This window comes from Pan paniscus, chromosome 2 (assembly GCF_029289425.2).
Source record: "Pan paniscus chromosome 2, NHGRI_mPanPan1-v2.0_pri, whole genome shotgun sequence".
NCBI classification, from domain to species: domain Eukaryota; kingdom Metazoa; phylum Chordata; class Mammalia; order Primates; family Hominidae; genus Pan; species Pan paniscus.
Window position 1 is genome coordinate 2,089,349 of NC_085926.1, and position 14,281 is coordinate 2,103,629.

General features: G+C 42.7%; 2 protein-coding genes across 5 annotated transcripts in view; one reads left to right on the forward strand and one right to left on the reverse strand.

The window, feature by feature from the left end:
• Positions 1–4,725: 4,725 nt before the first annotated feature.
• On the reverse strand, positions 4,726–8,004 carry LOC103783780 (collagen alpha-1(III) chain-like). Its single transcript, XM_055111052.2, has 3 exons — positions 7,938–8,004; positions 6,676–7,550; positions 4,726–6,234 (listed from the first exon to the last, which is right to left on the reverse strand). Exons 1-3 carry the CDS (start codon positions 8,002–8,004, stop codon positions 6,196–6,198), a joined length of 981 nt encoding a protein of 326 aa, XP_054967027.1. The 3' UTR covers positions 4,726–6,195.
• The window catches only part of LOC100989577 (contactin-4), a 960,081-nt gene continuing 952,946 nt past the window's right edge, over positions 7,147–14,281 (forward strand). Inside the window, exon 1 of one of the 4 annotated variants that reach the window (XM_034955676.3) lies at positions 7,147–7,267. The gene's annotated coding sequence lies outside the window, so the exon portion shown is untranslated. Of the gene's footprint in view, positions 7,268–7,495; positions 8,431–14,281 lie in introns of those variants that run through there. The other 3 variants (XM_063602085.1, XM_034955675.3, XM_055109461.2) reach the window with 3 other exon arrangements.

Here is a 14,281-nt window from a genome sequence, read left to right on the forward strand (position 1 = left end):
GAACAAATGCCACAGACTCTCACCGTTCTTGATGAGTTTTACTAGATTTTCTTGAATAAATATTTCTTCATTGATATATATGTCCTTAAAACCACTTCCAGAGTTTTTAAATGTGTGTGTGTTTAAATAATTTTCACCTCCACTTATGCTTGTTTTCCTTGGGAGTGGGTCCACTGGACTCCTTACATTTTGATTCCGTATGTCAGAACCCAAGAATATACTTTAAATATATGACACCAAAGATAGAAATGTAAAGAAAAACTACTAAATTGATTATATAAAAATGTAAAAAATCTTTATCTCTCTCTCTCTTTCTTTCTTCTTTTCTCTTGAGATGGAGTCTCGCTCTGTTGTCCAGGCTGGAGTGCAATGGCGTGATCTCGGCTCACTGCAACCTCCACCTCCCGGGTTCAAGAGATTCTCCTGTCTCAGCTTCCTGAGTAGCTGGGATTACAGGTGCCTACCACCGCACCCAGCTAATTTTTGTATTTTTAGTAGAGAAGGGGGTTTCGCCATGTTGGCCAGGCTGGTTTCAAACTCCTGACCTCAGGTGATCCACCTGCCTCAGCCTCCCAAAGTGCTGGGAGTACAGATTTCTAAAGTTAAAAGGCAAATAGAAAGAAATATTTTCAACGGATAGAAGTTTACTACCTTAAATATTCTGAAATCTTTGACTAATCTCTAGGATAAAGATGAAAACTCAAATAAATAAATAAGGAACACAGAGGCAATTCATAAAATGCATATAACACATAAACATAAAAAAATCTTTAACCTCACTAGAAATTTTTAAAAAAGGAAAACAAGAAACACTTTATGTCCACAAATTAGAAAATATATAAATAAACTTACAATACTCAGCAAAGAACTGAAAAAATACACTATGATGAGAGAGTAAATTGACACAAACTTTGGCGAAATGAATAAATATCATATTAAAAACATATATAACCTTTCCATGTTGCATTTAATTTATTTAAAGATGGTATATATAGTGTGATGTATGGCTGATGGCTGTGTGCGTGCATGTGTTTTCATGTGTATTGTTTTTAACCTGTAAGGGTACTGCTGTTAACATTTGCAGAGCCCTAATCAGGAATACATATTGCAGAGGGCAGGTAGCATCTGTAAACGTCTTATCTGAAACTCTCTTGAGATTCAATTAACAGCATTTACTATCAACAATACAAGCCTTGCTAATTGGCACAACTGAACATAGCAATGATTATTATCACTGGTGAATGATTATTTTCTCTGGTGAAAAGATTGGTGTTTAAGATATGGGTCTGGCTAGAAATACTGCACAGTGAGTTTTGCCCTTGCATAGCACAGAAGGAAAATCTGGTAAGCCGAATAACTTATATTCTTAGGAATGATGTTTTGTGATTTTGATTCCGATCAGTTCTGTGTTGAGCAGTTTTCAGAGGATTTTTTTGCCTGACTCCAAGTAAGACTTTAATTGAATCCTGCCCTTGCAATATTGTCGCATTTGCCTCTGGTGAATCTTTGATTCAAAAGGCTATTGGAGAAACTGTAAGGACAGAGGAGTTGGGACTTTATTGAGCTTACAGTTTGAATAGCTGCTTTTTAATGTCTGCTATGTTGTTATGTGTGCAGAATTTAGCCTTGAATTATCTCTTCTTATAATTTACTACATTATTTTGAGGGTGATGAGGATGAGGCCTAGAGCCCTCATTACCTCTAATTGTTGGTCATGGATGTCTGCCAGAAAGAATCTAATAATTATGAATGAGGAAAGTCACAAGACTTTTTGATATGGTTTGACTCCCTGTCTGCACCCATAATTCTCATGTGTTGCGGGAGCTGCCCAGTGGGAGACAATTGAATCACGGAGGCAGGTCTTTCCCATGCTGTTCTTGCGATAGTGAATGTGTCTCACCAGATCTGATGGTTTTGAAAACCAGAGTTTCTCTGCACAAGCTCTCTCCTGTCTTTGCTGCCCTCCATGTAAGATGTGACTTGCTCCTCCTTGCCTTCCGCCATGCTTGTGAGGCTTCCCAAGCCACGTGGAACTGTGAGTCCAATTAAACCTCTTTCTTTTGTAAATTACCCAGTCTCTGGTATGTCTTTATTAGAAGTGTGAAAATGGACTAATACACTTTCTGACCTAGTAGACCAAGTTCTGGGAATTTATTCTGAGTTAATAATGTAAAATGTGTGTAAAATTTAATGTCAGTGTATTTATCAATGAGTTATTTATCATAGCAGAACACAAACAACTTGAATGCTCAACAATAGAGAACTGATTGAGTTATCTGTAGTATATTCTGAAATGGAATATTAAGCAGCTTTTAAAAGTGAGGGGATATATAATTATTGAATGATAGAAAAAAGTTCAGGACACATTGAATACGAAGCAACTATATTAAAAACGAACAAAATGAAAATATTTAAGAAAATATGTAATTATAGTTATGTGAATAGAATGTAAATTGTTTAGGATAAGATGAAAAGATAAATGATTTGATGAATTCTGTATAAATTGAATGTCTCTAAATTGAATCCCATACCATATGGGCGGATGTGGCCGTTTAAAGGAGACATTTGGTACAGTTGACCCTCATTATTCACAGATAACATATTTGTGAATTTGCCCACTTACTGAAATTTACTTATAACTCCAAAGTCAATACTTAAGGCACTTGAGTAGACACTTGTAGACACATAGAGGTATTTGTAGATGCACAGAGAATAAAAATTGTAGTTGCCCAACGCACACATTCCCAGCTTAGATCAAACAAAGTGATGCTCTGTGTTCTTGTTTCAGCTCTCATATTCTAAAAAAGTCTCCTTTTTGCAGTATATTTAGTGCATGTTTCTCAAATTTTGGGTTTTTCTGTTGGTGATTTTGCTGCTTAAAATGGCCTCGAGCATAGTGCTGGAGTGCTGTCTAGCATTCCTAAGCAAAAGAAAGCTGTGATGTGCCTCACAGAGAAAATACATGTGTTAGATAGGTTTTGTTCAGGCAAGAATTACAGTGCTGCAGGCCATGAGTTCTATGTTAATGAATCAACCGTATATATTAAAGAAGGTATCTTTATCAGTTGATGAAAATCTTGTTACCAGAGGCTGTCAGGAACATAACCCTTTATTGTCTCCAGTGTTTGCAGTGACTTTATAGAACATAATTACTGAGGACATCGGAAATCAACTATAAATACTTTTGCAACTAATAGACCTTTGGAACAATTATTTTTGGATTTTGTATAAAGAATCCAAAAAAATCTGGAAAATGTGTGGCTAAGAAAACAGTTGATTGGTCCCTAATTCCACCTTATTATGTTTAAATTCAGTGGGTGTCTCACAGCCACGTTTATAAAGGAGTCTTGGCTGGGGTGTCAGGTTTCTAGTTTACTTTGACTCTATCTGTCAGTCTGTGTCCAACCTTCATGGCAATTAACTGTGCTTTTGTGTGCTAATTATCATTATCCCAGTATGGGCCCATTATTAGTCCAATGTCCTTAGTTTAAAGCTTAAGTGTCAATCAGTCACCTAAAACAATTGCATAGAAGGAAGCTTTGCAAGGCTGGTTTGAAAGTCCTTAGCTGCGTTCTACTTTATTATACTCTAGTTCGAAACTGAACACAAAGCTCTTCTTGATACAATTGTTTATTTAAATACTGATTTATCTACTTAATTAAAGCAAACTTGAGTTTATATTTTAAAATCAGGGATGAGATAATTGCTACTTTATGCTTGAAGATCTATTCAGGTACCTATACATTAAACAAGTAAAACCGTAATTATAAAACCTACACATTTTTATCTGATTGAGTCGCTCCTGCCATTGAACGACCTTATTCAAGTCATTTAGAACAAAGAAAGGTGGTATATATGAGTTTTTAAAAATCCCACTGGATGCCAGGAGTAAGGAGAAAATTGCATCAAATCAGATGTGGTCAGAAAAGAGGTATTTCTTTTCCTGTGATGGTTTTCCTCTTTCCTCCTCTTACAGTAAATCCCCACTTATCAAATCTTCAGATGTGTAGAGAAGGAATAAGGCAGGGGTAATGGGGGAGTGGGACAGAGAGATGCCCTTTCTGGAGTTTGCAGAACGGTTGCATGCTGAGTAAAACCTGATGATGTATTCCATTCATGTCCCCAAAAAGTCAAAAGCAGTTTCAGCGTTGATTTCCCTTAAGAGTTATCAGACCTCATTCAGTTGGTTTAATGAGTGTAAGAGGTGACCTTGTGTCTATGTAGATACTCCCATATTAAAAGACCTGGATGTAAAACTTCACATATGTGTAAATAGTTATTTTGGAGGGTGTCGTGAGGGTTATTGCAGCTCTCTGCTCAGGTGCTACTCAGGCTAAATGGGCAGGAGAAATTTTCCACTGTGTTAGAATGATGATTATTTGCAAATTACATGAGCACCAGTAATTCATTCATGCAATGATACAGAGCTGGGTCTCAGTGCAGTGGTATTGAACTTGCTGCTGGCGGCGTTAATTGATTCGTTTGGAACATTCCCCTCCAGAGAATCCCAATCACAGGTCCCCTGATCAAGAAACGGACACGCAGTCGGGGTCCTGGATATGTAGAGACACACGTGTGAGGCTGTTGTCATCAAAATAAACCATTTCTGTCTCCTGACAGGGGCTGAGTCTACTAGGAACACTCCCCAATCCTGGGAGCTTCCGTGAGAGGCTTTCTATCTTGGCAGAGGTGGCAGCTGAGCATCGCTTCTTCCCTGCAGGATGGAAAAAAGGGACTGGATTATTGGCTGCATTTTAAACTAGCTGCTGTTCTAGAGAAAATGTTGGGGAGGTACTGAACAAGCTTAGCACTGGATCAGTGGGGGGGTGTTGGTGAAAAGAAAAAATGCCTCCTCCTAACTTAACGTTTAACTGATATCCCCTCAACACGACCCAAATCTGTCTCTCCAGATACACAATGTCTGTTTTCCTAACTACATGGTGAACTGTGGAGCAAGTCTTGGTCATGTTTAGTTTGTTTCCCAGAATCTACTAGAAGACAATGCCTAGCATATAGCAGGCACAGAATAAGGGCCAAAGGGGAGAATGGAAACAAAATATGTACATTTGAAATTTAGAAATACAGTTAAGGGACTTTGCCTGAAATTGTCATAAAACTTTGAAAATTGCTTCAATGTATAGTCCCAGTGGGAGAATGTGACAGCATATTTTATTCTTTGTTCTTTTCTGAAATTCTGTGTCCAGTCTAAAACATGACATTTCCCTTTAATGTGTTAGGAGTATGCATGACTACACAGGAATATTTTCTGGAGAACTTCTGGTGAAGCATATTTTGATAAACAGTCTTACTAAAAGTTATATATATGTACTTTTAATTGACTAGTTGCAGAAAAATAATCAATGTAAAAAAAATCATACATAGTACAGGTAGTAAAAGTCACAGTTCCGGCAGAAGCACAAAAGCCTTCAAAGTGAGTGGGAACCTGGGAACCACTGATCCTCAGCGGTTGTTTACCATGGAAAACACCTGCATCACCAACATTCCAGTTTTGCAAAAGTACCTCTATTACAGACACATACCAGGCAAGGAGGGAGGAAAAAGCCTGAAAATTTCTCTCCAAGTTTAAGTAATCAGGAAACTTTGGTGGGGAGGTTGGGGTGGGGTGGGGGCGGGGGGGGGGTAACTTCTTTATTTAGCATTAATCTCAGCAACCATGAAAGTCATGGAATTTCAAGTGATGAAAAATTTGACCACAACAATACCTATCACTAGCCTGGATTTGCCCACTTCTCGAACAGGAATTATAAAAATAATAATTAATTTTAAAAAGCAGAAGACAAAACAAAAAAACAAACCAAACCAACAATGAATGAACTAATAAGGCTGCTGCATATATGTGTTGGAGTTGGATGTTTATTTGCTTACTGCAGTAGTTTAAAAATAGTTTTCCAGTTAACATCTTTTCCACATAGTGGAGATGTCAGGGTAGGTTTACATGATTGCGTAAATGGTCAGAAGTTGTTTATGTAGCTCTGAACCGCTGAGAGATGAGCAGGAAGACCTGGGTTCAGCAAAACCCTTGGGGCTTTTTCCCAGAGAGAGAAACAGAGGCTCCTCTCTGGGTTGCTGGAATGCTTTCCAGGCGAATTCGACTGGGTTGGCTTTTCTCTGCCTGTCAAAGTCACTTTGCACAGTGCTGGTGAGGGGCTGGGGCATTGCTGCCAATCTCTACGGTTACCCTGAGGTTTGGAGTTGCGGCGAAGGGAGCCACTTCTGCAAGGAAACAGTAGATTCATAATGTAGAATGACCATGGTAACGTCGTTCGAAGCACATTCTTTCGAATAACAAGGCTTTCGACACGCCCCACCCCCGCGCACAACACTCCACAAACTGATCCTTGTACCTATTTTACAGCAACTGCTCCCTCTGACCTCCCCCCGCCCCCGCCCCACATTCCAACCTGAAAGCACTTTGCGTGGATGAGACTTCAGGTGTGTAACGCAGCCTGTCTAGCCAATGTCCTCCGCCTAAGGACAGGCGGGTAAAAACCTCCCAAAGCCCCCTCTTCTGGCCTAAGTTCAATGCCACCCGCCCACCCACATTCCCCGGTTCAGCAATTTTCAGCCCAGACGCAGAAGCATTTGTTTCCCTGGCCAGGGCGCCTTAACGATCCCCCGAATTCCGCGTCTCCCGGAGGCCAGAGGTTTGGGTACCCAGGAAGGTCGCGCCTCCTCGTGCCCCGATACTCGGGTCGTAAAGGGAGGAGACATCGCCTCGGCATATCCCTGGCCGCTGAACAACACAACCCCTACGTCCCTGCACGGGAATCCGGCTGATAATCTCCTCCTGCCTGAGAATCCGGCGAGGTGCCCTTTACTGACTTCGCGCGCTGGGGACCTGGGGCTGCCTCCTCTCGGCCGCGCCGGGCAGCTGCTGCGCCCCAGCGCTCGCCTCCCCCGGCCCGCACTGAGCATGCCCGGCTCGGCCGCGCGCGGGCTCCGGGCCTCCGGCGCGTCTCCTCCTCCCCGCTCGTCTCCCGCCGCGTCCCCGCCGCCCGCGCCTCTCCCCTTCCCCGAGCGTCCTCCCCTCCCCGCGGCTAAGGAGCCGGCAGCCCGAACTCCGGCGCGCCAGGTTTTTCCAGCCGCCGCGAGCGCCGGGAGGGAGGGGAGCGCCGCCCCGGACGGAGCGCTGGGTTCAACGCCAGGATTGGCTGCAAGTAGGGAGCTCTCGCCGCCGCACCGGGCCCCTCGGACTGTGCCGGCGCCGCACCCGAGGCTCTCGCCAGCCCAGCGCCCCGGTGCTGAGGTAAGTGGGGCGGCAGCTGTGTGGGTCCGGCTCCTGCGTGGGCGCGCGATGCCCCGGGGACCCGGTCGCGGATCTGGGGAAAGGGCAGGGTCCGCGCGGGTTGCCTGAAGGACTGGGGGGCTTCCCGGGGCTCTCACTCCTGCAGAGCCGGACGGCGGCTGTGGGGCGCCCAGCTCAGAGCCCGAAAGCCCTGCAGGGTCGGGGAGCGGGAGCTGAACGCCTGAGCCCGGAGGAGTCAGGGCCCCGACGACGCCACCGTCACCCCGCAGCGACCCTTCTTCTCCTTCTCAGTCGGAAAGTAAGTTTGTTGCGCTGCGAGGCAGCCACAAAACAAGGAACCAAGAGCCCGGAATGCTTCGGGAAGCCTTAAAATCAGCTCCTCCGGCTGCCTCGGGCCACTGCCCCTCTCCGTGCGCCCTGGCCTCTGGCGCCGGCTTCCTGGCGGGGGTTTTCTTCTGATGGCCCAGCTGCAGCCCGCAGCAGAGGGACGCGAACCTGGGGTTTGAAGGGACTCGGGACTAAAGGAACAGGAGCCCGTAGCCGTGGTGGAAGGAGCCGTGTGGAGACGGAGGCTGATTTTTGTAGCGCCCGCTGGGTGCCAGGCTGGGTGCTAAGCGCTGAGGCTCCGGCGGCGAGCGACAGACCAGGCGCCCGCTCTTAGGGAAGGTACCTGGCTTCCCCATCTCTGCCGGGGGAGCTTGTTGGCTGGCATTCGTTTCCAGCAACTTCTGGGGCATTTCCAGTTTCTTTCGAGAGGCGACACAACCGTCTCGTCCCCTCCCCGGACCCAGACAGCAGCGAACGGTGCGCCAGGCGCCCCGCAGACCCCAGTCCACTCACTCTCCTTCTGGAACGCAGGGCTCAAAATCTTCGTGCATTTTCTCTCTTGTGCTTCGCGTGTGACAGGTGTGGAGGTGAGGGTAGGAGGACGTGGGCTCCCGAATCTCTCTGAACCAGCCAGAGAGTCGGCTGCGTGAAAACATGTTGCAGCGAAGCTCCTGCGAGGAGGCGGCTTCGCGCGTCGGGAGGAGCAGGCGGCTGCTTGCTGGCCAGGGTCTCCAGATCTGGTGCGAAAAGCTTGCGGAGGTTGTGCAGGGCCAATCAGTGCGACTGAGCACCTCGGCTGTGTGGTCTGCCTGGAGGAGAGTGGGCCGGATCTTGAGGTGTGTTGGAGGTTTATTTGTAAGGAGGAGTTCCTGAAAGGAATGTCCTGGAACTTTTTCTAGTTTTCCTGCTGGAAGCAACATAGGGGCGGGGACACGTTTGTCAGAATAACAGTGGCATTTAATTGCATGGGAAGCTCTTTCAGTTTACTGTAGCGGGAGCTGGATAGTTCAAGGAGTAACTCCACATAACGGAGTCGTTTGGATACCCACACAAGATAATTTGGAACGCGCTTGTATTTTTTTTTTTGTTTTTTGAGGTTTGTGGTTTATGTCCTTTAGAGAGTGGGGTAGGAGCGTAAAGACTGTATAGGTTGCCTATGAGCAGGTCCATACAATAGCGTTCCCACGTCTGGCTAATAGCAAGTTTGTTCTCTCTTTCTCTGTCTCTACCCAAGTGGGTGAAAAAGAACAGTGTGTCATGAAGACAGGCACCTGGAGGTGATTTGGGTGGCATTCATGGAAAATTCACGTTACCCATAAGTTTATTCTTGCTATTTTTATCTTGATTTCTTTAAAGATTTTGTGGGAATATCTGCAGTGGGTCGCAGGAATAGGTAAGATTGCTAAGGATCAAAAACAAGTTTCATGAGAATATTATTTTTGCTACCTTATACAATAGCTATTGATTTGTTTGTTGAAGCTGGTTTCAACTGCTCTGTCTTGTTGAGGAGAGATGATGCTGATAAACCTCATTATTTTTCCATCTGAACCCTGGGAGGTAGCTGGCAAGGATGGAAAAACTGACCTTTTCAATTAAAGACTAAGAGTCTAAGAGAAGTGACTTGGATAAGGGTGCATGTCAGAGCCACGTGTAAGTTTCAACAGAGGTAGATTTTCCTATTTGCAGTTTTTTAAACAACACTTTCCAGTTTCTTTGAGTTGTAAAACTTTCCAAGTCAATTGGGAGTAAATTCAGTACCTTTTTCGATAGTCATTTCATATTGGCAGGTAATTAAGAGTGATTAGAGAACAAACCTTTCAAATAATGTTGGATTTTTTATCATTCACTTATTTTACCTACTTCTCTCTCCTTTTTGTTCAAAAGTAGGTCTTCTGATTTCTTTTCCGCTCTAAGCACTAAATCTTTTGGCTGCAGTTTTTCTTCTGAAATGTATACAGGGCATCCGTTCCTTCAATTTAGGTCTTAAAAAAATAAAGCTTCTCAGCAGAAAATTCCCATGCATGGTACTGACTTTTCTACAAGTTTGTCTGATTATGATTTTAACTTGTTGTTTCTTCTTTGTTATATTTGAAGACAGACATAATATGCATTAGCTTCAATCTCTCTTATCTTAAAAATTAATATTTTGTAAAAACTTGCTTTTATATTATTTTAGTTGAGTAAGTCTATTTCATATGATAGGCAGGGGGAAGTCTCTACACACAGATTTTTTTTTGTTCCTTTTTGTTCATTTTTCCCTGTAATGCTATGTTTTAAGCCTAGTGAAGGAGGCAAGGAGGCAGGATTTACTGCCTGGATTTATTGATCTTCATTATTATTATTATTTACTATCAGAAGAAATCTGACAACATATCAATAAAATTTATTTATAAACTGAAGACATGCTGTTATATGATACACTACTTATAAAACACACAGACAAAGAAACAAAAAAGATGAATAAAGCAAAAATTATGAAATAGAAGGTCTCATGTTGCTGTTATGTATCCCGGTGGATCATTTTGTACAGCCCCTGGGGTGTGTACCACACTTTAAAGATCACTGCTGGTTTGATATTTTTAAAATCTTTCTCTCCTTATCTCTGCTCTGCTGTTCATTATCTCTGATACTCTAGCCAGTTGTAAAACTGCTACACCTCTATATCTTCTGTAACAAATAGATTAAGCACACTTGTTTTCCTCTCATGGACTCATATGTGGATAGAATGAGGTGTAAAGGATGAATGTGTTTTGGAGATGTCATCTTAGATCTCCCAAAGTAAATATACAGTTGAAATTTTAAAAATGGAGTTTTAGTTTAAAGACTAAGTACCAATGGTCAGGAAGTGAAGAATCCAAGGAGTAAATGAGGGAGGATTGGAAGGATACTTTCCACATTGCAATGTTGTGTGGAGGCTGGAAAGTTCATAAACCTTGAAGCAGATTAACCTGAATCTAAGTCTGTCTCCATCATTTATTACATTTACAGTCCTGGGCAATGTAGTTCCTTAATTTCTGTGAGCCTTAGTTTCTTTAGGTATAAAATTGGGATAACATCTATTTCAAGGCATCACGATAGGGATTAAACATGAGAGCATGAGTCAACATGGGTCAAGAGCTTGGCTCTTTTAGATTGGCTCTTTAACAGATATAACAGATCCAAAAGGGATGCTGCCTCAGATGTGAAATACATTTATTTCTCGGTTGTGTGAAGTCCCAGAATGAGTGATCATGGCAGTACTCCTTCAAAGTGTGATTCAGAGACCCAGCCTTCATCTGTTCTGTGCCCTTGCCATCTTCAGCAGGGTCACTGTGCTTACTTGTATCAAGCCATTGGAAAGAGGAAGACTTGGGAGGATGTTAATTGCCCAGAACTGGAATGAGTGCATATTACTTTTCCTTGCATTGTGCTGGCCAGAACCCAGTTCTTTGTGGATGTATGTTGCTATTAAGGAGGCTGGGAAATATAGTCTATTAATGTTATCCAGGAAGTAGAAGAAATTGTTGGGGGAACAACTAGCATTTTCTGACGTTTTATTACTATATGTGATATTTCTTCCATGTTCAATAACTGTTACTTCCTTTTCTTCTCCTAACCCTTGCTTTTTTTTTTTCTGGTAGAAAAACTGGAATGGATACAATAAATAATAATAGAAGCAGTTAATACATACATAGTGCTTACTATTATTGAGATACTTTTTAAAGCACATTGCCCTACTTTGCCCTTCTAATATTTATTGTACAGATGAGGAAAACTAGGCATAGAGAAATTAAGTTATTTGTTCATCATAGCTAGTAAGTAGCAGAGTTGGGATCTGAACCAGGTTCTCTCACTCCAGAATTGATTTTTTAACAGCTTTTTTTTTTTTTTTTTGCTTTTGCCTCAGTACTTTTCTTATTTAAGCCACTGGACCGCTTTTTACTTTTGCCTATATCTAAAAAAGTTGCCAGGAGAGTTTTTTAAAATACTAAAGTAGAAAAAAAAGATATAATCCAAAACATACTGGAATGGAATTCGATATGATACAGCTTTATCTTGAATACCTACCAGGATCAGGAGCAGATATTTAAAGTAACTCCCCCCACTTACGCACCCTTCACCACTACAACTGCTCTTTCATTTCTGATAAACACATTTTCAGGGTCTGTGCCTTGAATTATAACCTTCCTCTCAAGATTCTATTGTGGGAATCTCGCGCTACCACTTTCATGCTTCAGTATGTGAGGATAAATTCCTCTTCACTTCTCAGCAGAAACAAATATCTTCCCTGGCAGGTTTTTCAGCTAAAATAGCCTCTCCTAACTTTTGATCAAAGGTATTGCTCTTTATCAATATCCCCAACCTCCAAGACAGGAAACCCTCTTCTTTTCCTATGAGCTTTGCAAAATTATTTTTTATTTATCTATTTATTTATCTTTATTTTCTGTATGACTAAGGGGACTGTATATATATCCCAGGTACCCTCTAAAAGAAAATGGTCTCTCTTGTTCTCATCCTGTTGTCCCATTTCCATTAGAGAATCTGCCTCATCTTATGTTTCCTATGTATTTGTCTTTCATAAAAATGCCTGTTACAGTTTTGGTTCCCAGTGGCTGCAGTGGAAATATGTAGTGGTCAATAGTAAGAGTACACTTTTTGCTAAGATAGTTATTGTTTCAACATTAAAGAGTGAGTTTTTTCCTCTTGTTCAGTATGTATTTGTTGCATCTTCACAATTAGTTAATGATATGTATCTTCTTACCATGTAGGTAGGCATAAATACTGTATACCTACCAGTCATTTCTTTCCCAGAAGCCCCTGTTCATTTCCTCTTTACTTTCCCTGAGCCTCACGTCCTGAGAAATTTGCTTTTTTTTCTGAACTCCTCTTTCTTCCAATTTTTTCCACTTCTGTGCCATTTATGTCTACGTGTGTGTGTGTGTGTGTGTGTGTGTGTGTGTGTGTGTGTTTCAAGTCCCTTCTTATGATTTAATGGGGTTGGAGGGCTGGAGAGATTTTCACGTCCTTACTGTCATGTTTTCAGCCAAATTCCACAGGGCTTTGTAACAGGCTAACATGAGCTGCTGTAATAGATAAGCTCTTAATTTTCAGTGACTTATTTTAACTTTTTACTTCTTGCTCATGTGTGGTAGTTCAGTACTCATAGAATAGATCCTGACTGAGTGGCTGTCCATGGGGTCATTCAGGGAGTCAGGTTCCTTAGAGTTTTATGGCTTTGTTCATCTTTAAGTACCTAGAGTCCTCATCATTCAGTCAAGATACAGGGTGTGAGGAGATAAATAATCCAGAGAAGTCTCATTGGAGGTTGTTGTAGGCACAGCCTGGAAGTGGTTGTCATGACTTCTGCCCACATTCCTCTGGGGTGGATCTCAGTCACTTCAACATCCGTTGCTGCAAGGGAAGCTGAGAAGTGGTGTCCAGCTGAGTGCCTGGGGGAGAAGGGTGAAAGGAAAACAGGTTTGGTAAATACCTAGCCAGTCTTTGTCACAGGTTTCCAATTTTCATTGGAATATCATGTGAGAATATCAGCTAATTCTCTAGGTATGGGGAAAAGAGAGCATGGATTTTGGTTATTTGCCAAATAAATGCCCATTCCCTTGCTTCCTTTTAATTTTGACCTCTATGACTATCCCATTCTTAGTGCATATGGTCTGGGTGGGTTTCCGTTTCCCGTTTAAGGATTGGAGCATGGGAACCAGGTCTTGTCGGGAAGAGCATTGACTTTTCCTGTCCACAGTAATTGCTTCTAGAACAGAACAGGCATGGACCCAGTGAGAACCACTGCAGTGAGACGCTTTGCTTTTTCTCAGTGGCTCTAGTTGGGCTCCATGTATGCCTTTGAACTAATTCCTTTAGATAAGGAGATTAGAACCAGGGAGCATGTGGGCCTGCCGCTGCTGCAGCTGTCTTAACACCAAAAAGAGAACCTAGACCTGCTGGGGTCACCACATATTACTTGAGAATGAAGCCAACAGAACAGTAGCAAGGGGCATGATGGAGCAAAACCAGCTCCTCTTGCATCATGTGAGCGCATTAATCTGGCTATGCCTAAAGTGAGTTAACCTGATATATTAGTCTATTCTCACACTGCTAGAAAGAACTGCCTGAGACTGGGTAATTTATAAAGGAAAGAGGTTCAATTCACTCAGTTCCACATGGCCTCAGGAAATTTACAGCCATGGCAGAAGGCACGAGAGAAGCAGAGGCAGGTCTTACATGGCAGCAGGCAAGAGACAGTGAAGGAGGAAGAGCCCCTTATAAAACCATCAGATCTCATGAGAACTCACAATCATGAGACCAGCATGGGGGAAACTGCTTCCACAATGCAATCACCTCCTACCAGGTCCCACCCTTGACACATGCAAATTATGGGGATTATGTTTCAATTGATGAGATTTGCGTGGAGACACAGAGCCAAACCATATCGTTCTGCCCGTGGCCCCTCCCAAATATCATGTCTTTTCACATTTCAACATGCCTTCCCAACAGTCCCCCAGAATCTTAACCCATTTTGGCATTAGCTCAAAAGTCCACAGTCCAAAGTCTCATCTGAGACAAGGCAAGTCCCTTCTACCTATGAGCCTGTAAAATAAAAAGCAAGTTAGTTACTTCCAAGATGCAGTGGGAGTACAGGCACTGGGTCAATGTTCCTATTCCAAATGGGAGAAATTGGCCAAAATGAAGGGG